This window comes from Bombus bifarius, unplaced genomic scaffold (genome assembly GCF_011952205.1).
Source record: "Bombus bifarius isolate JDL3187 unplaced genomic scaffold, Bbif_JDL3187 scf7180000008008, whole genome shotgun sequence".
NCBI lineage: Eukaryota > Metazoa > Arthropoda > Insecta > Hymenoptera > Apidae > Bombus > Bombus bifarius.
In genome coordinates, this window is record NW_022884386.1 from 2,348,090 (window position 1) to 2,368,115 (window position 20,026).

General features: G+C 39.3%; 1 protein-coding gene across 10 annotated transcripts in view; it reads right to left on the bottom strand.

Moving 5' to 3' along the window:
- Positions 1-20,026, bottom strand: part of LOC117206614 (zeta-sarcoglycan) — a 218,442-nt gene that overhangs the window by 19,400 nt on the left and 179,016 nt on the right. For 9 of the 10 annotated variants that reach the window (XM_033446102.1, XM_033446108.1, XM_033446105.1 and 6 more), the window contains one exon: positions 5,953-6,226. In XM_033446102.1, the coding sequence (XP_033301993.1) occupies positions 5,953-6,226 (274 nt within the window). Of the gene's footprint in view, positions 1-5,952; positions 6,227-7,231; positions 7,417-20,026 lie in introns of those variants that run through there. The other variant, XM_033446110.1, reaches the window with a different exon arrangement.

Below are 20,026 nucleotides of genomic sequence, written 5' to 3' on the forward strand. Positions count from 1 at the left end.
CATAACGTTTCGAGGTGATATTATATATTGTTCGTAATCGAAGATCTCGTAAGACCTTTCGATCCGACCGGAGATATTGGAAGCGTTGCTAGTTATGAATTTCCTTCTTACCGAGCCAACTTTACGACGGAGTTCGCGCACTAAATTCTGTTTCTCGAGCGACGCGAACATCCGCGATGTAAGCGAACGAAATTTTACGACTGAATTGGGGTGAACGGAGCCAGTGGGACGTGGGAAGGGAGAGTGGGTTAAGTTCGAATGGGTCGAATACAAAAGCGAGGATAGTCTCGATAAAGTTGAACCATCGAATTATTAGATTACCGGAAAGCCAAGGAAGAAGAATATGCGGGATCGAAGAAAATATTCGTAGCTGCTGCCTGGCTCGATACCATTCCTGGAAATATCTAACTGTCGAACCGGGTAATTGATTTGCGATTCAATCAATCAACAATTATCCTCCCTGCTCGATGTGTTTTTGAATATTTATGGTGAATGAGATATTGGATATTGATAATTAAATTTTCATAGGCGATAGTTCAATTTTTAGTAATATTGACAGGAACACCGGCTTGCTATTGTATATGTAATTTTCTCTATAAATCACTGGACACTTGCTAACTTCAACCCCTTAAGCCGATAATTATTCATGGACAAACTAGTAACTCTGGAGATAATTAATTTGGGAATTCAGTAAGTTTTGTGGTAACTGCTTTGAAATTATATAGAAAAAAAACTAGTAATAGGTAATCTAAATAATTGCATTTATTCCTGTTATAAGTCTGCGAAAATAAATATTGAAATTCGACAGCATTTAAGCGAAAAAGCGTTAGGATTAACAAAAATACATTCATTGTATCGATTAAAAATTTTCATCTCTGACATTTACATTATTTATCATTTGAACGTTTCAATTTGAATAATTTTGTAATCAATATTATTCAAAACTTACGGGAACGAACGACATTTCTTTGAAAATAGCATTCTGATCATTCCTCCGCATTGTTCATGTGTATTTGTATGTATGAAACGAAATTATCTCTAAAAGGCATAACTTATTCTTGGAATCTTCGATGAAATACACCAGAAACGGTTCGCTCGTCGATTATCCAACTTCTTAATCGAGAAGAACGACTTAATTTCCCGAAGACGTTGCCCGCGAACAGGATCGAGCAAAGCCAGATGGTTTCGTGATGCTTGGGTAAAAAGGTTTTTCGCAAAACCAGGAGTTCCGCACTCGCTCATCAAATATGAAAAAGCGGAAAAGAATGGTGGATAAGACTGGTAGAAAAAGGGGTGAAAGGACAGGGTATAAAATATTTCCTGGCTCGCGAGTGTATCGCGTTTTCGCTCGTATACGTCGGCTAGCACACAAGGCTAAAGTATTTTTGCTATGGATATGAAGTTCGCGCGTCTCGGGAAATTTCAGATCCAGCACGATCCACGATTCCCACTGTCGCTGATAACGATGCGATTTTTATAAACGGACTCGCTTTCGTGAACACGGACTCGTTCCATTTCACGCTTCAAGGATGACACCGTTTGCATTTTATCGTTCCGCGTTGTTCTTCCCGGGGAGTTGAGTGTTTCATTGTGCCTTTGGATTAGAAATTTATTGTTCGTTTCTATTTAGAATCTGTGGATTAATTTTGAAAGCAGGAATTACAGTCATTCGTTGGTTCTCCATCTGTTAAGAATCGTTTACTAGATCACGCAAGTTACTACGATTCATACGATACGATTTTCTAAACTTCAATCCATCTTAACAATGTTTAGAATGTTTATGAAAATGATTCGAAAATAATTTACAGAGTGTCTTTATTCTCTCCGAATGTTTCTATATTTCTAGTAACTTTTACTCTTCCCGAATTTGAACAGATACAAGAGAATCGACCGAATATCTTATTTACTCGCAGCAGTCAATGACGAAATCTAAATATTCTCATGATAAATTTCCTTAAAATTTAATATAACCAGTTTATATGAAATTTCTGCTTCGTTAACGCGCGTCATAGGACAAGATTGAAATTATAGACCTGGCAAATTCAAACCTCGGAGAAAGATTTCATACGCGCCGAGCTGATAATCAAACGTTCAATATTGCGGATGAACGATTGGTGGCGATGGTTAAAATCGAAAGCTCGAAAAATGCCTTACGTCCTTCGTAAATCGTCCATCACGGGGTCGAATCCATCGACAAGCCAGACGAGGCCAAGCAGCTCGTTCTTCTCTCCTACCTGAACCTTGTCGATTAAGGTAAAGACGATGGAGAAATCCCTTTCTATATCCCTGTTCGAGTACGCTACACCATCTCAGACTCCTCTACTCTTCGCCGCCTATATATCCGCCATTATCGAATTTATTTGAAATCGAAAGGAGCCACCGCGATCAGGCGCAACGATCCCTCGATAGGGGCTAAACTCGCTGGAAATTGAGTATCAATCCGTAAGTAAGGAGTCTGTGAGCAAGCAAGGATACCCCGTGGGAAATGTAAGCCTCCGCTACTTCTTCTTTCCCACCTTCGTGATCGTTCGTTCGTTCTCGCGCAAGGCTATCCTGAGAGTCCGCTATCTTTACTTGCACCGATTTCGTCTACGCTTCTCCTATTCCATTTCTCTTTCCTTTTCTCGCCTTTACCCTGTTGCATCGTCGACATCTCTTCTACCACTACAATCTCACGTATACGTCCCCTTGTTTCTCGAAGCGTGTTCTTTGCCGCCGGTGATGCTGTTCCCCGAACGATTCACCTTGACGCGGCGTGAGTAATGTGTGTCGCTTTTCCGTTCGCGAGTCGTAAATAAATCGGACATTCGTGATCGCCGTTATTGTGGGAAGAAAAATCATCCGTTCATGCTACCAAACGTGGATATTCTTTTTTAATAAGCCTGGTGCTTCGAGAATCTGATGGATAGATATTGGCGTAAAGAGTGAGAAGAGTTCGATTAAACGCGGAAGCGAAATTCGAGATAATCAGAGAACGAATAGAGATCGTGAGAGAAAAGTTACATGTTTGAATATTAATAATTCTAGCATTATATTTAACGAGTATTTGATAGTAACTATTTTTTCCGATACGATAGCGAAGCTATTTGATCAGAGAATGAGACATAATTAGAGATAGGTTTTACATTTATAACCCTCTGCAGTCCGAGTTACATTCAACATCTTATCACGACTTACTTATCTTCGATGTGTTAAATTCGAAAACTGTATTTTGGTTACTAGATTAAGCTTTTAGTGGAAGAAGTAAAACGAAATACAGCGTCTACTTCAGGTCAATATTATTACATTACAAAGAGTTAAAAATTGACAACTCTTATCTTATGACAACTTATCTCGACACTTCAGGAATTCTGTGAAATTCTTAATCCGATCTAATCGTCACTTCGTAACATTCAGCGATACCCGGACGTTTTACGAAAAATCGGGTTGACACATCGGTGGATCGTATAAATTCGGCGATGGAGAGCGTTAATTACGCGGTCTCTGTCGAACTATGGTTCGCAACGCTTGCACGCGGCCACCATAAATCCGTGGCGGTGGTCAGCCGAAAGGTTACACCGTCCTCCGCGATATTACTCAACGCCATTAAATATCGCGTTTCGCGCGGCAGGATTTCGGCAATAACGATAATGAAACAACGGGAACAAGCAGCGGCGGGCATGAGTGTTTTTTCTAACGATCGCGAGCTCGTTTCGACGAGCTTGTTATCAGGCTCGCAGCTCGTAACGAGCGCCTCTCATCCCCTGGCTTTCGGAGGCCACCACCAAGGGGCTCGGTTAATTATAAACCGGGAATTAACCGGCCCACGTAAAGAAGTGGCAAGTGCAAACGACGATTTCCGCGATACCGGGCGCGATACAACGATTCCGGTAATTACGGCGAATTATATTAACCAGCTTGCTGCCCTTCCCCCTTTGTTTCGCGCCTCTGTTCGCGTGGCGTTAGGAGCGAATCTTATCTGTGTTGGTAACCGGTTGTATAGATTGCACCGGAGGCCTGTTGTACCAGCGGCGAAACTCGCCTGAAACTAATTTCCAACGACGTGACAGGAATTGATTTTATTAGGAGTGTGTGTTATACCACGTTACAGAGAAATGTTCAGACAAAGTTTGAGGATGTAGCGAGTCCATTTTGAAAGATGTAGCTGGTTGAATATTGGCGAGGGAATTGGCGATTGGGCGTATGCAATAGAATGCGTGGTAAGATCAACGGAAAGGACGAGAATAGCGTGGATGGTTTCTTTCGTCAGCGGGAATCAGTAGATCGAGACGTAAGCGATCAGACACGGAATCAGAATGTTGCATTCGCTCTTCGAGAAGCGTTTGATTTGATTCTGTAACGTTAAATGATCTGTAATGTTGAAAAGAATTTTATGCGTGTTTAACATGTTGATTACCGTGAGATATGAAAATTCGAGGTTCTCGTGTTCATTAGATTTGAATTCTTTTGATATTACATTAGCGATATAAACTACTAGATGTAGTATAAAACGCATAAACGACTTTATTTCTTTACTAACGACGTATTATATCGAAACAGGCGGTATTCCTTTTTGAGAAAATGCACAAAATTTGTCAGGTAATTAGCGTGTTAATGCGATCAAGAGAAATCTGCAAAAAAAAAAAAGAGAAAAAAATATATACGAAAGAAGAGGCGGAGAATAATTTTTCAATTCGTTTTCTCTAAACACACAAAGCGAAAGCCGCTGCAGAGCTTAAACTATCTGGAGCTTGATAAACGTCCGACATGACAGATGATTCGATTCGTCTTCTTATCAGCCATAACGGGCTCGAGTCAACAATATATCACCCCATTCAAAAACCATCCGACGATATTAAAATCTCGAGCCTCTCCATCACGTTGGCCCAACCCACCGGCGTCTGAACAAACCGTTCCAACTCTACTTGACGATCTAATCGGAATCACTGGAGGCGATCGCAGTAGAATGGCACTCTATAAGTGCAACAAGCGACGCGAGGCAGAGCGTATTTGCATCGATTAGGAAACAAGGATAGCAGAAGAGAGAGGATGATCTCGCTGAAGCGCGGCGAATCGCGCTTCATTACCAAATAAAAGCCGCTTACCCGCGGATTTCCACCGATGATGGTTGCAAGCCGTTTTGCATATCCAAAGGTGTCAGTGTTCTATTCGTGTTTCCCAACACGAATTCGTTCCGTTTTCTCGTTTCAGCTCGGCGAATATCAAAGTCAGGGATCGTGGCAGTATCTCGCGACGAAATAACGTGAATAGACGCACGTTGCGCTTGAAATGCAACAGCGAAATGTCAGGCGAATTCGGCCGAGCGAAAATGACCAGAGAGGTGCTTCATAAAGAAATTCAACGCGCGATTCCGGAAATAATTTCGACGTGGGAAAAAAGCAAGATTCGTCGGGAATATTAATTCTTCTTTGTGTAGACCGGTCGAGCAGGAATTTGAATTTCTGAAAGGACAGCTTATTACCAAGGTATGTTTTATCAATGATGAGTAGAGGAATGAATGAGGATATTTCTGTGTAAACATGGTGATCTTTTTTCTGAGTTATATGGGTAAGTATATATCGGAGAATCGAGCTCGTGGAAGTTTTCTTGTTTCGATCTATTTACCATTTAAACGATATATGTAATTGTAGGACAAAGATTTCAAATTTCCAATTCTTTCTTTCCTGGTTTATTTGATAGCCACAAAAACACTTGCCCATAATTTTTCTATATATTACACGAGAAGTAAAGAAATGTTTAGGAATGAAAAAAAATGTATTTGCAGTTCTGAGATTAATTTTTAACGTTGTTGCAATTCTAAAACTGTAAACATACGACTGCAGTAATTGGAAGGAGTCGGTTAGACGAACGGATTAACCCAGGACTATTATTTCCGGATTATAATCTATTAAGAGATCTTATGAGTTAATCGGAAAACAAATTCATAGAACATGTTTAATATCACAAACTTACGGAACTGAATCCCATGACCTTAAGCAGCCACACGGTGAGCGCCAGGTTCAGGATCACGATGACCATCAAAGTGAGCACCAGAGAGTACAAACACCTTTTCCTCCATCCATAAACACCTAACCTGAATCCACCTTTACATGACGCGGTGCCGGAAGTGCGGTCCTCGAGAATCGGAGGTGTCGTCCTTGATGATGGCCCTGCCGACTGTCGCACGTTTCGACCTCCGGTCGACGTGCACGGCTCGTCCGACCAGCCTGACTGCCCTCGAGACATTCTGAAATCACAAACGAGTCAACTGAAACATCTGTCCTCTCTCGTTGTACGAGTTCTCATGCGATAAACACGCTAAACACGTGTCATCGTAAACATTAATGTTCTCTTTGTCCAACTTTAGAAAACTAACGAAGTTTAAACTGTCCTTCGTACTTTTAGTTAATCGTCCTTAAATGAGTAAGATTGCAACGAAACACGCTTTACTATACGAATTGTATTTATTATATGCGAGTAGGAAATTTAATTTATAAATTTTCTATAAGTTGTTGTAAGCTATAAACTCAACTGCCCCCGAACTAGGAACTTCTATGAGAAGTTAATAAAGCTGCATTAAATTTAATAGAAGAAGTAGTAGAAAGAAGTTAATAAAGAATCAGAAGTTGATGAAGATACCTTAATTTCAGTTAGTTTTATTCTTTACAAATGTGAATGTGATATGATTTATGTTTGATAAAAACTAAACGACACGTAAAACAATATGGGATAAATAAAAAATAAATAAAAATATTATTATGTTTAAGGAATTGTTAATTGAAAGTTAGTAGAATCACGTTGATAGATGTAGAGTGTGTGTTGAAGTCACAGAAGGGGACAAGAACAGCGTATGCTATTTCTGGTAATCGTCAGTAGAGCGAGACGTCAATGGTCAGACGGAAGCGTCTTTTATTATATTAGAAGTGTTTGATGATTTTTCTCTTATACTCGTGGCTGCTATGAAAGACTTAGTGATCCCAAATTTTTACTACTTATTAAACAAATATTTATGTAGTAACTCTAACGTCGCAAAACTAAAGACAGTTCTTCTCAGTCGAGCAATGCTTAAATTAAATTTTCCTCTTCTTATCTTTAAATTTCAGAGAACTTGGTACGTATTTCAAGCAACAGATGGCAAGAGACTCCTAAACGATAACGCATAAAAAAGTTGCAGTTGCATAGAAAAAACAAAGAAAAAGGACGAACGAAGCCTTAGAGCATAATTGCCAGCGATTAATAAGGCTGTAATTACCAGGCCATTTTTTCCCGATGATTTATCAACGATTTATGTCTCGTCCTCGCACACCGGGTGCAGAAAATTGGTCGTGGATGGGGAGAGGAACAGAACCGTGAGAAGACTGATCTCCGGTTCTTACTTCTTGAAACACGAGCCTTCCTTCATACGTGCCCTGCGTCCAAACATCCCACCCATTTCCACACAGTCCATTTTGCACCGAACCAGCACTGAAAACACGCTATCCCTTTTTCTTTTTTCCCTGAACGCGATACGATGTTGGTAACAGGCAACGGAATCAGATTTTTGTCCACGAGTAAGAAAGATCAATCATACGAAGCATCAGTGAAGAAGCCGCTGAATCCGAAATTAGCGTGGCAAATAGGGGGCCGTAAAACCGCGTACAAAATGGTGTGGTGGAGAACCAGAGGATTATCAAATGGCAGATAATTAACGGCGGTAGAGGCGTGCGCGCGTGAAAAATGGACGAGCCGGGAAAAAGAGCGGGAGGGCGATTAAAAGGGAACACCGACAGAGAAGAGGAAAAAGGAGAATCGATAAGCGAGACCATGTTCCGGGGAAGGAGAATGTAAGAGGAAAGGAACGAGGGAACTTATGTAAATCTGACTGCGAAATAGCGGACGTAACTCTGTGCCTTAATCTCTTGCCTCTCGGTCGCCGCTGACTCGAACGCTTTTACTTGACTTTTACTTACGCTTTCTTACCTTTTACTTTCTTCTTCTTGTCAGTCTTTGAAAATGTGGTCTCGGGATATTCTTTTTTATCCTAGTTTTTATTTTAGCCGTTTGTTTAAATGAAATATTAATCACGCGTAGTTTCTTTAAGACGTCATATATCTAATCAAAGCGATTTGCATGCGATTCAGTGTACTTTCTCAGCAACTAACTGGTTTCGTCAGTCCACATTTACAAGCACTATCAGTCCTAGAATTGAAAAACTCTGAATGGAGCTGTTTCTATTTAAATTGCAAATTGTATTATTGAGATTCAGTTCCAAATTTGAAGTTTACTTATTATTACAATCTATTTCAAAGTAATTGATAACTTAAAACATTGTTTAGATAGAATAAAGCGTTTATGTTTTCCACAATTGTCGTGGCAATCTTTCTTTCAAATTTATAAAATATCATTATGAATCCTCTTAGCACAATGTATAATACGTGATTTATAATAATCTTTTTATTCCTTAATATATTAATGGTTAACGATGTCACAAAATTTAACGAGCAAAACAAATTTAACGTCAAATTAAAACTTTGAAAAAAAAAAACACACATTTCATATGCGTCGACCTAATTGTTCTCATGTCCTGTCTGTCCTTTTTTTTTACCTGCCGCATATACTCTGTGAACAATTATAAGGGAAGTGAAAACATCGAGAGACAAATGGGACAACTGGCGGAAAAGAAGGAAGACAAATAGATGGAAACACTAGCATAAAGCGAAAGAGAAGTGGATAGAAGAAGAAAAGGAGAAAGCAAGAGTGGGGCATGAGCTAAAATATTCAATGCTACCCTTTTGCCTTCTTGTGGATAATTATACCTCTCGTGGATATAAAGAGCTTGGTCGCTCGAAATTAAAAGCTCCGAAGATAAGCTCCTGCGGGGAAGAGAGCCGCCAGCTTGCTTTTCAGGACTAGGAAAGTGTACGATTTTCAGCAAGGGAACAGCCAGAAACGGGGACGGTGAGAGGAAGAGGGAGAAAGACGCGAGAAGAGAAAGAAGGATTAACGATTATAAGGACGCTGCCACAGCTGCACGCCTCATCGAAGATTGTATTTAACGAAGGTCTTTAATCTGGCGAGCTTTTTCGGATTCCGGACTCGATTTTCGATATTAATTTCTGTCGCCCTGCTCGTTCCCAGGCACCATAAATAAAACGCGGACACGCGCTAGTAAACGGCTGCAAGGTTTGACATTCTTGATTTTGTAGAATATTCAGAGACCTGTGAACCATCATTGCGAATATTCAACCATGTTGGGATCGATTATTTGCTGATAAAATTCGTTCTATTTATGATTAGATTTTTTCGAAAGGTGACGTATTGGACGTTCTAAATGTGAAGTATAAACGAAATATATAAATATATAAATATGATATTATATTGTGTTAAACTCCACTTGGAACTCACAACGGTATTATTGAACTATAAATATGATTTTTTAATCCAAGTCTAGTATTTATATTAATAATAACAGATGAATTCTCCGTTAGCACAAACGAAGAATAAAATCATTTTTTACAATGTAAACTTCTCTTCGTTGCCAACACGCGTATTAAATAATTCTAACCTCTATTAACCTTAACTTCCAGTACCTTATTTCAAAGTGCTTTACTCTATAATTCTGTTCTGGTTTTACTTTAAAAATCACAGAAGCGTAATGGCTGCAGCTCGTTTCGAAGCGACGATTTTTTGCCCTGTAGAAACGTACGAACATTTGAAGTCGATTCGAACAGGAAGGCGTAGTTTTATACGCATTTGAAAGTCGTTACCGTGGCGCAAGAGGAGTAAACCGGGAGAAACGGTGAGATTCAGGTTCAAGGGGCAATTACAAAGCGGAAATATACGTCGGATCATAAATACCGTCGGACGTATGTTAAACGGGCGCTGGAACTTTTGACGTAACGCGAAGTTAGCGCGGCCACCGCCATAATTTCACGGTTTCAAGCCCAAAGAGCATTACAAGTTGCGAAATTATCACTGTACTAACGTACGACCGTGTTACACGTTTTTTCCTCCCGTCTCGACATCCGCGTGTACGTATTCTCCGTTTTCGCCCCCTTCGTCCAGCTTTGGCCGCATAACTTCCGTGATAAATAGCGCTTTGTTTAAAACGAATTAAACGAGTGGCCGGTTGCTTACGCGTCGCGGAGCCGCTCGGCTAGAATTGTGGCTTTCGAATGCTGGACACGCGAACCTGCGCGCGATGAATTCCAAACCGTCGACGAAGATGAAAATCTTGGAGGAAAAAGGGACGGGATTCCCGGGATGGATGGTGAATTATGATATCACGCGAGATATCAATGAGATAGTCTCGTAGGGAACGTGTTTTTAGAACGTTACAGTTAATTGTATGTGATTTTAACGCGCTTCAGACTGCGGTATTACCACGAAATGATCTTTACTGTCTGTGGTTTTATACTTGTAATAACAACTGAACAATTCCACATTCAAACTTCTTAGTTCGTATTTTTACATTCGCATTTTTATGTACAAGTTTCTAGATTCGAACTTCTATATTCAAATACAAACATAAATTTTTTAATTCAACCTCAAATTTAGGTCTTTCAATTGAAACTAGAATTTGAATTTTATATTTGAATTCAACGTCGAATTGAGAGTTTTAAATTGCAATTTATACAACGAGAAAGAGCCGCAAGGTTGAGAGGGATCGATAACGTATAATGTATTATATATAATACATATCTTGTGTGATTCGTTCTAAAAACAGAATTCCGAGAACGTTGACAAAAATAGTTGTACGTATCTTGAGAATATGGCAGATACTTTGATTCGTTAGTTTAATAATATTTGTTTCGAGTGTAATGTTTTATAAAGAAAACACAAGCGCGACAAGTCCGAAACTTTTAGTCTTCATACGGTTAATTAAATTCGAAACGGTGACAAGTAAACGTGATGGAAAGGATATTAAGCAAACCACAGCGACTGGAAGTTAATTTCCCTGCTAGGATGGGTAATAACGATATTAACCATCCGTCATGCAGGACAACGTGATTAATTCACGAAGGAAAAATATATCCGTATTTATACGAAATACGGATCAAACGAAGGACCGTATCGACTATCTCATTTCCTCGCCGGATATCGTCTTGGTGAGATTATTTTCTTTACAATGTCCATTGTAATTTCTCGATTTCTTCACGACAGGATTCTCAGGTTCGTTAAATGTTCCTCTCTGAAAACTAACTCCACTCTTCGTCTATTTTTCGTTTCTGTTCAATAACTATAAAGAAGAACGAACGATCGATCACCATTCACTTTGCTTTTGATGGACAGAACCACGACGAGGTATACTATTGTTCAAAGGTATCCAATATCCACTTACTTGTTTTTAAAAAGATATATTTTAGTCGTAAAATTATGGATGAATTGAAGTGCGATGATTTTAATCTTTAGAATCATCATAGACTCGTTATAACAAAATTGCACAAGGTTAACACTAGAAATACCGATCTATAATAACATCTAAATATGTTACCTAATTAGACTTAAAGCAATATGATGAAGATGAATAATGACGATAATGAAGATGAATGAAGATGAATATATGTAATCATATTTCTGTCTGAATAAAAGCACTTATATGTTTTTAGTAATTGCAAAAACAAGAAATCTAATACGTCATTTTTGCTAGTTTAGAACCAGAATTGACGTTTGTAATTGTCAATCTTTGCAGAACTATTTTATAACTTGACAAGCTCTATATGTTCCGATCGTTTAATTTGCCAATTATAAATCAAGTAACAAAAGATCGGTTCAGACATTATAAGAATTAATGAATTACAAAAATTAATTAACAAATTGACGAATATATTATTACTATGTCTTTCGACAAATTATCCAAATTTTTAATCTAGCGATTCCATGAAGAGATGGTGAATGTTACTTCCAATTATTAATTTCTCATTCAATTATGTTCTTTGGACGAACTCAAATGATGTTATTATGATAACGTATTCATCTTGTATTCAGGAATTATTCGCGAGGATACTCGAGGCTTCTTTTCATATGTTTCGTGACAACGAACGTCCAACCAATAGTTTCTAGAAACTCGGTGGATACCCGAGATTCTCTTGGAGCGCGATCGTTGCTCCTATTCGAGCCATGCCAGGCGTCTAAAGGAATTCTGTCGATCGTAATCGGCCAAGCTGCCTCCATTGTGCTATCCCAGTTTCGACGAGTTTCCGCCAAGATTGACCTTTCGGATGGAGTCAAGTAGCCTTTCGAATTTTTGACGAGTAGCAATTATTCTCCTCCGGCCGCGTTTCGACCAACTTCTAGCCCACGTTCTATCCACATGTTAATCGCGAAACTTGCGAGCCAATTTTGTAAAGGTTTCGAGAAGCAAGGCAATCATATACTAACGCTTAATTACGAAGAAAGTTAGAGCAACAAAAGTGTAATAATATTCTTCAACTATTTTCCGGTTACAGATATTAAATAGAAACAAAAACTTTCGAGTAGAAATGTAACAATTGAAGGATTTTCAGCAGTAAGGAGGCAGTCTTAAAATTGAAATTATATCCATTGAAAGAGGAAGAAAAGCATAAGTTTCGCAGACAAAGGTGCAAGAATTTATTACTACGAGTATTAGTTGACTTACCATCGATTGAATTTACAGCGAGTTTCAAGAAGTAATTTCATTTTAAGTTGACGTTTATCGATTTACCGGAATTACTGGGAAATAATCAAAAGTAAGTAGAAAGTTTTGCTTCCTAACAGCTTCGAAATCTTTCCACTAATCGATGTTCAAAATTTCATATCAAGAATCTTTCATAATTCCAAAATACTTTGTACCTCTCCTGTCAAAATTCTCCGAATCAAGAAACCGTGCGCACTAAAAGGCGTGTTCGCCTGCTGGTTCAAGAGCATGCAGGTTAATTGTTTTCTTGTTGACGTTATTGCCGGAAAGCCAACGACTTATCGGGTGGTTAGTCGAAAACCACAGTTCTGTGGTTGTTCAGCGGGAATGGGCGCAAAGGGGTCGATTCAAGCAGCGTTCGGAACAGAAAGGGGTGTGACGTCGACGGAGGTAGTCGGACTTGGTGCTGTCGGCGCCGCTGGTGGTATCTAGGTGGTCTAGCCCTTCTCGCGCTATTGCCGCAAGCCAAACATAGTTTAAAGCGAATTGCCGTTAATGAAGACTCATTCGTCGTAACATCTAAGAAGCTATGCTGTACGCCGACTTCGCTTCGAGACCTTCCTTTTCTTACGTTTCTTCCTTGCCCAGTTCCCTCTTCCTCCGTCCACTTTCTTTTTCTCCAGCTATTCTTACTCTCGGTAGGACAGCGCGGAAATTGCTCGGCAATTTCCATGAAAAATGCCAGAGGTTTACAGTACGACCGCAACGAACCGCGGCTGTCCTCGTCTAGTTTGCCACGGAAATTACGCTACCTTCCTTCCTTCCTTCTCTCTTTCTGCCCTTCGCTTTGTCTGTCTCTCTTTTCCACTATTCTGTTGTCAGGTCGTTTCAATTTTACCGCGCCGGCCAGTTTATTGAAATAAAATTGCTCGCTAGCTGATATTCGACTATATTTCCTGGACTGCTTCGTCCGGAACTGGATTACCGTTGCCGGGTAATTACAAAAATCTTGTATGATTCCTAGAATTTGCTATTTTACGCGTACCCTCGAGCGGGATCTTCCTATCCGTTGCCGAAACGAGAGCTCTGGAATACGTTACTTCGGGAATATAAATAGAGGGAAAATGTGGTATGGTTGCGGAGCCGATGTTTCTGATATCATAACTTAATGAAGAGAATAATGTTGGACGTTTCTAGTGGACGATTCAGTCCTTTAGGGCGAGTCAGAAGCAGTTGACAGAAGATGTACGTCCGGTCAAGACTATCACCTGCGAGCGAAGAACAATTTTCATAATGTACGAGAGATTTGAAACTTATGATACCCCGTAAAAGGAATGTACTTGTATATAGAAAATATGTATCGTGCATGGGAAGCCTTTAGAAGAAAGTTATCGTGAAAGAATCATCATGAAAATGTGGATGAATCGATTATGTCATAATTAATCAATCGTAGCTACTACAAAGTTATGAAGTATCGAAACTGCAAAGAATTAAATATATTTTTACTACGTAAAAAGTCGTCAGTGCGCAAATTGTTTGCCGCAATCACCGGTGGTACAGTTATTGGCCTCTACAATTCAGCCATGAGCTAAAACCCAGAAATCACAACATCCTCTTACTCTACTATAATTCCCGTAGCGTTTAAAACTCGCCCAAAAAGCCGGAAAAAGGTGAAAAGAAAAACAGCAAAAAAGCTTGCCTCCAAAATCCAGTAGAACGTTTCAGAGGTAACTATAGATAGCCGGGGGAAGCGCGAAAAATTCCATTCGGGTTTCGTCGAGTGGCGACGATCGGCGTGACGTATTGGTCAGTGGCGCGACGAGAATCCGCGTGAAATACGCGGCCGCGTGGTCCGGCCGTATTCACCGGAATCGTCGTCGTCCGCGAACGATTTCCTAAAACGCGAATCACCGAGTGATTTACCGGGAGCGAGGCTGAGCGTAGTTCGCAAATATCCATTAAAAGACAAATCGACAACGCCCGCGAAAATAAACACTTCATCGGATCGAGATCTGACGTCGTGTAGGATTCCGCGTGAACACGCGTTGACCAAGTCTGATGCGGGCCCCCGCGTTTCACAACGTGGTTATGTTTAACGGGCAGATAAGCATTTACAGGGCAATCATTCGGGTCTATCATCGATTTATCGGTGAAACGGCCGACGAAGTAAATTAAAAGGGCAGGTGCGCCGATTATTAACGCCCGCATACACGCCAACCGAACCGACACCGGTCTCTCCTCTCCTCCCTCTCTCTTGGTACGTTTTCGATCACGGCATGGCTGCTGCCGGCGCGTACCTCGCGTTCTCATCATTAATATCAATCATCGTCATCGACATTCCGCCGCTTTTCCCGCCCGATAGTACGCCATGATGATCGATCGGCAGCCTCCGATACTGTTGTCGAAGACAAGCTGGAAATAAACGTCGATTTCACGGCTCGAAATCTGTAGTCGCCCTACGTTTACCAACGCGTACACGACACGCAAATGTTTCGAACGAGTACGAATATTGTACCTGTAATAATCTGTATACAGATATATACTTTATAACTATCGCCGTGTAAGGTTAATGGTTTTAATAATGTCTTTTGTACACGCAGAGAGAAAGGTAATGAAAATTATAATATCGTGGAGGCAATCATCGGCGCATCGCTGCCCGAATGAAATCAGAGCAGAAGCGATACAGAGTAAAATTGTTTGTAGTCCCTCTGTTTGATCTGTCGACGTTAATAACGCTGCTCGATTGCGCTTCGATGTGCACCGCCTCTCTGATTGCTATACTACACGAATCTCTCGGACCCGCACCATTTTCTCTATCATTCATATGCATTTTTTCCTTTCTTCTTTTTCTCCTTTCGGTAGAATTCGATTGGGTTACGGAAACAAATTGTTCTTTAGAATGATTTAACTGTAACGTTCGTGTACATTTTATTGTCCCTGTTCTAATTTACCGAGCACGGTTTGATAGAATCGATCATCTATGTTTTTTATTCCGCAACGATATTGTAAGTGATGCGTGTGTTTCCAACGAAGAACTTTGGATAAAGAAAGGAAAAATAGACAGAAAAATATCGTTGATGGATAACTTTGTTTCCAATTAGATCATATTGATTTTGTTGCCTGTATCGATACATTTCAGTTTTACCGAGCACCGTGCCATGGTATCTGTGTTTTCGATTCTTTCATATGCTTTAAATGGGTGAATATACTTCTGGCCGTGCAAGATCTTGGAAAGAACGTACAAAAAGAACAGAGCATATAGAGAACAGAGAAAAAGAATACGAAAGAAATCGTCGGTCGAAAGTTTTTTGCAAACGTTCTGAAAGCATTCTCTCTCCAAAGAGGAACGATGTGAATCGCAGTGTATCAAACAGGAGGAAGATTTTCCCGGTGAAATCTGTTCGCCTAACAAAAAAGCGATTTGACGTTCAACGAGAAGGGTCGCGAGCTACAAAGAGACGTGAGAACTTCGACATCTGGTATCGCGAAATTTATGATTTTGACCACTGAGAACGTCGCGTCGGTCATATAGACGGCTAAATGTCTATACCTGTTACACGTATATCTCGGTAAACTGCCAACGCGCCGCTTATTTTTCTCGCCCTTGTATCCGACCCACGGCCGATGCTAAATTTGAAAACTTGCCTATCCTTTGATCTGGACACGCTATAACTTCCGGCCACGCTTTTGTTTGCGTTTGCGGACAAGTCTTTGAGCAACGGAAGGAAAAAGGTCGGTTCACGGTTGTTACCTTCGACCAAGTTAAAATAATTTAAAAGCCTTCCCATCTGTAAGCGAAAATCGCTCGTTAAACTTAAAGAAAAAAAGAAAAAAGAAACGATTTTATGGTTATAAATTATGTTTTATCAAAGATATAATCCTCTTATAGGTTTTTTTTTTAGTACATATAGGAAGACAAAAGCAGTCTATCGCTACTTTTTGAGACGTTTAATGGAAAAGTGGTAAAAGTGTACCTTTTTTTCCAAAAACGAGATGTGTTTAAAAAATTTCATCATGAACTTCCATATTACTGTATATAATATGCTTTTACTCTTTACAACATGATTTGACATTCTATCTCATTTGATTCTCCCCAGTATTTAACACGCAAAATACTTGCTTTTGTGCTATGAATGGATCGAATAGAAACATTCCAACATTGATACGTTACTGGCTACAAGAAGTTCATCTAAATTATGAACAGGCTCCGAAAATAAATAATCGAGTATGAACTAGTTTGGGTGAAATATTAAACGTTGCCTCAAACTGAACATACAGATATTTCTATTAGAATAATTTTTTACCCTCAGCGTTCTCTCAAATTAAACGTTATTTCACTTGTATCATTTTTTCCTCTGTATATTACTCATGAGTACTTGTACTGTGAAAAGCTACTCCTCCAAAATTATCGGACTTTATACGTTTCAATGTTCTACAAATACCATGTTTACCTACCAGTAGTATAATGCCATGGATATTTAATGTATAATAAAAATCAGATTTATTTTACGCGATGTATATTTCTACCTCGCTTTACGATACATCGCTTTAGTTGGTAAATTCGTTCGATCGCACGAACATTCAAAAATCGCTCTTCGATTACTGGGTTTAATGAATCCGGGTAAATTATATCGATTAGCTGAACAAAACGAAATAATTATCAATAAATGTAACGAAATCCGATAGTCGGTCAGATTTATTAGGAAACGTTCGTTCCACACGGACGAAAATTTAAGGGAGATTGTTATCTTTATTCTGTTACATATATCACCAAGGGTGCGGAGATAGTAAAGTAATTGATATGAAGCTGGACGAAAGGATGGTAGAGGTCGGTTAGGAAGAGGGAGTTATACCGATGGAAGTAAAAAGGCTCCAGGAAAAGGAAGAAGGGATGAGAGAAGAAGGAAAATCCATCGACTCACGTGGTAGGTTTCTACGAATCCAAGGAAATCGGTTTAGAGACCGGAAGGGAGCTGCTTTGATCGCGTTACCGGCTCGATCTCGCGGATTAGGGACGATCCTTTTCCTCTTTCTCTTTCCCCTTTGCCGTTTTCTCTCGTACACTCCGCTCCCTATTTTGTTCTTATCCTCTGGCCACCTTTTCTCACCAAATTCGATATTTCGACTGTGACCGTAACTTGCCCTAAGGAAAGCTCCGTTTCCACTTAGCTTCATCTGACGAATAAATGGGAAATAAAAATAAATTCTCGCACCCTGTTCTATTTATTCGCCAGCGTTACGTATGTTATATCGGGTAGCTCGTGGGATTAATTAATTGACAAAGTGTACGTTTTATACGTATTTAACGGCCATTTAGCGTACGAACGTTATTTCGCCGTGCTTTTGCGCTGGTACGTTTTTTTAATCCTCTGATGTTTCAATTATTTTTGCTTGATAAAAATAAGACTTCATATAACTTTTTGATGGACGTTATTCATTTTCTTTATATTACCTACTATGCTGAAAGGTTTAGAGTAAAAGTCATGTAAACGTCAATTAAAAAGCGTGACCAAAGTAATTTACATAACTCCTACTTTACAAAAGCTTATTTTACGAGTCAGATATTTTTCAAAAAATTTCCATTCATTTGAAAACAAATAGTCTTTATGACGATACTATGAACGTTCCAATTTTGTCAAACTTTACACAAATTCTTAGGATTCCCTTTCATGACTACAACATTAACGCAGAATTCAACAACGTAAATTGACTAACAAAAAAAAAAAAAAAGAAAAAAAACAGAAAAAATAACTGCGAATAAAATATTACGTTCACGGCATGGTTCTTAATACGCTGAGCTCGTTCCTATACAAACAACATCAACTCGAATACGTTTCTCGAGTAGCAATTTTTCTTTCTCATGCGATTCTCGTCGGTACTTCTCGCGTATTAAGCTACTGCTCGTACAATATCAAATGCTCTTCCAGCTATTGTAATTTATGCATCATCTCCGGCCTGGAAACGCTTCACCGGGACGAACGACGAAGGATAATTTCAATCTTCGTCTCTGCTTAGATGTAGCATGAATAATAAAGTTCGGAAAGCGCTACGAAAGTGAAACGCTTCCCTTTATCCCTGTCAGGCAAAGTAATAATTTTTGAGTCACGAAGACAGACTCGCCCGTAACCAGGAACCTCTTCGTGAAATACCACTGCTTGTTTCTCGTTTCAGACATTCGACAAATGACACACGACGTCTCCGCGACACGCCTGGGATATCCGTTGACTTTTGCCTTCGGTGTCGTTAACATTTCCTGGTGGCCAGGCGGAGATCTAACATTTCCCCTTTCGAGACCCGCAGAACATCGTGTTTCCTTCAGGACGCTCATTTTAAATCGAGTGCGAGCCGTAGATACTTTATTTCGTGTAAAGTTCAATTTGTCTGGATGACGTTTCGTTTGGATTTCATACAGCGAATTAAACGATTAAACACGAATTTTTTTAAATTAATTTATATTATTGAATTTTTCTTCTCAGCATTGCGGTTATAAAGGATATTAACCGCATATTTTTTTAGTTATAATATATATTTTTAACATTTTTTTCGTTCATCCAAAAACATTATGAGTTTATGAAGAATGAAGAAATTTAATTACTTACTATAATAAACTTTTCGTTAAAATTACAGACACTCTATTTATGTTTCTGGTTTGTATATTGATTTTGCATAGAGTACCTATTATTCCAACATATTTGTTGCACGTTAACAAAGCGTTAACAGTTTACGTTCTACAATAATGTTACGTTCACTTAACTTTGATGTGTTTCACTGTTTGGTCCTTAATGGATTAATGCTAAAACTCAATAAAATCAGAACGATGAAAATGATCAATTTAGAATTTTTTAGTTTCGAGAACGAATGAGCGTATGAAGGTGCATCATTATGCAACGAATAATTTCTTAACAAAAGAGGTGTAAAAGGATGAAACAACGCGCAAGGATGGAACACGATATATCATAAATATCAAGATCATCATTTATAAGCACAAGTATCAAAGGAGAATTTATACGTGTACGCCAATATCTGTGCTTTAGCACATCACTCTTTAAGTTGTCCTGTAATGTATAGGGCGAATCGTAGGAAGATATCATTGTGCCGTACCACCGCATGGTAAGCGTTGTAAACCATAAGTGCGATAGTTAGTTAAAGCTAGTTTGCGAGTAAGTTACCTGCCACTGTGACGTGCCCTTAAAATTTCAATTAACGTGCAAATGACTTCGAGTATGAAAATGCATTTGCTAACGAGCATTTCGTCGTTCCTTATGCTCATTTCCAAAAGAGTCTGTACGCTTGTATTAAAATTTTTTGCTATTTCATATCAATCGATGTAAAGCGATTTCAATGGAAATAAAACATTTTTTTATACATGCTCCATATTTGGTCACTATTACGCATTTTAACATAGGGTCTTATCGTATATCTAGGATTGTCCTGGTCAGGCCTGCATATGTAACTCGATCGAAGATGCGT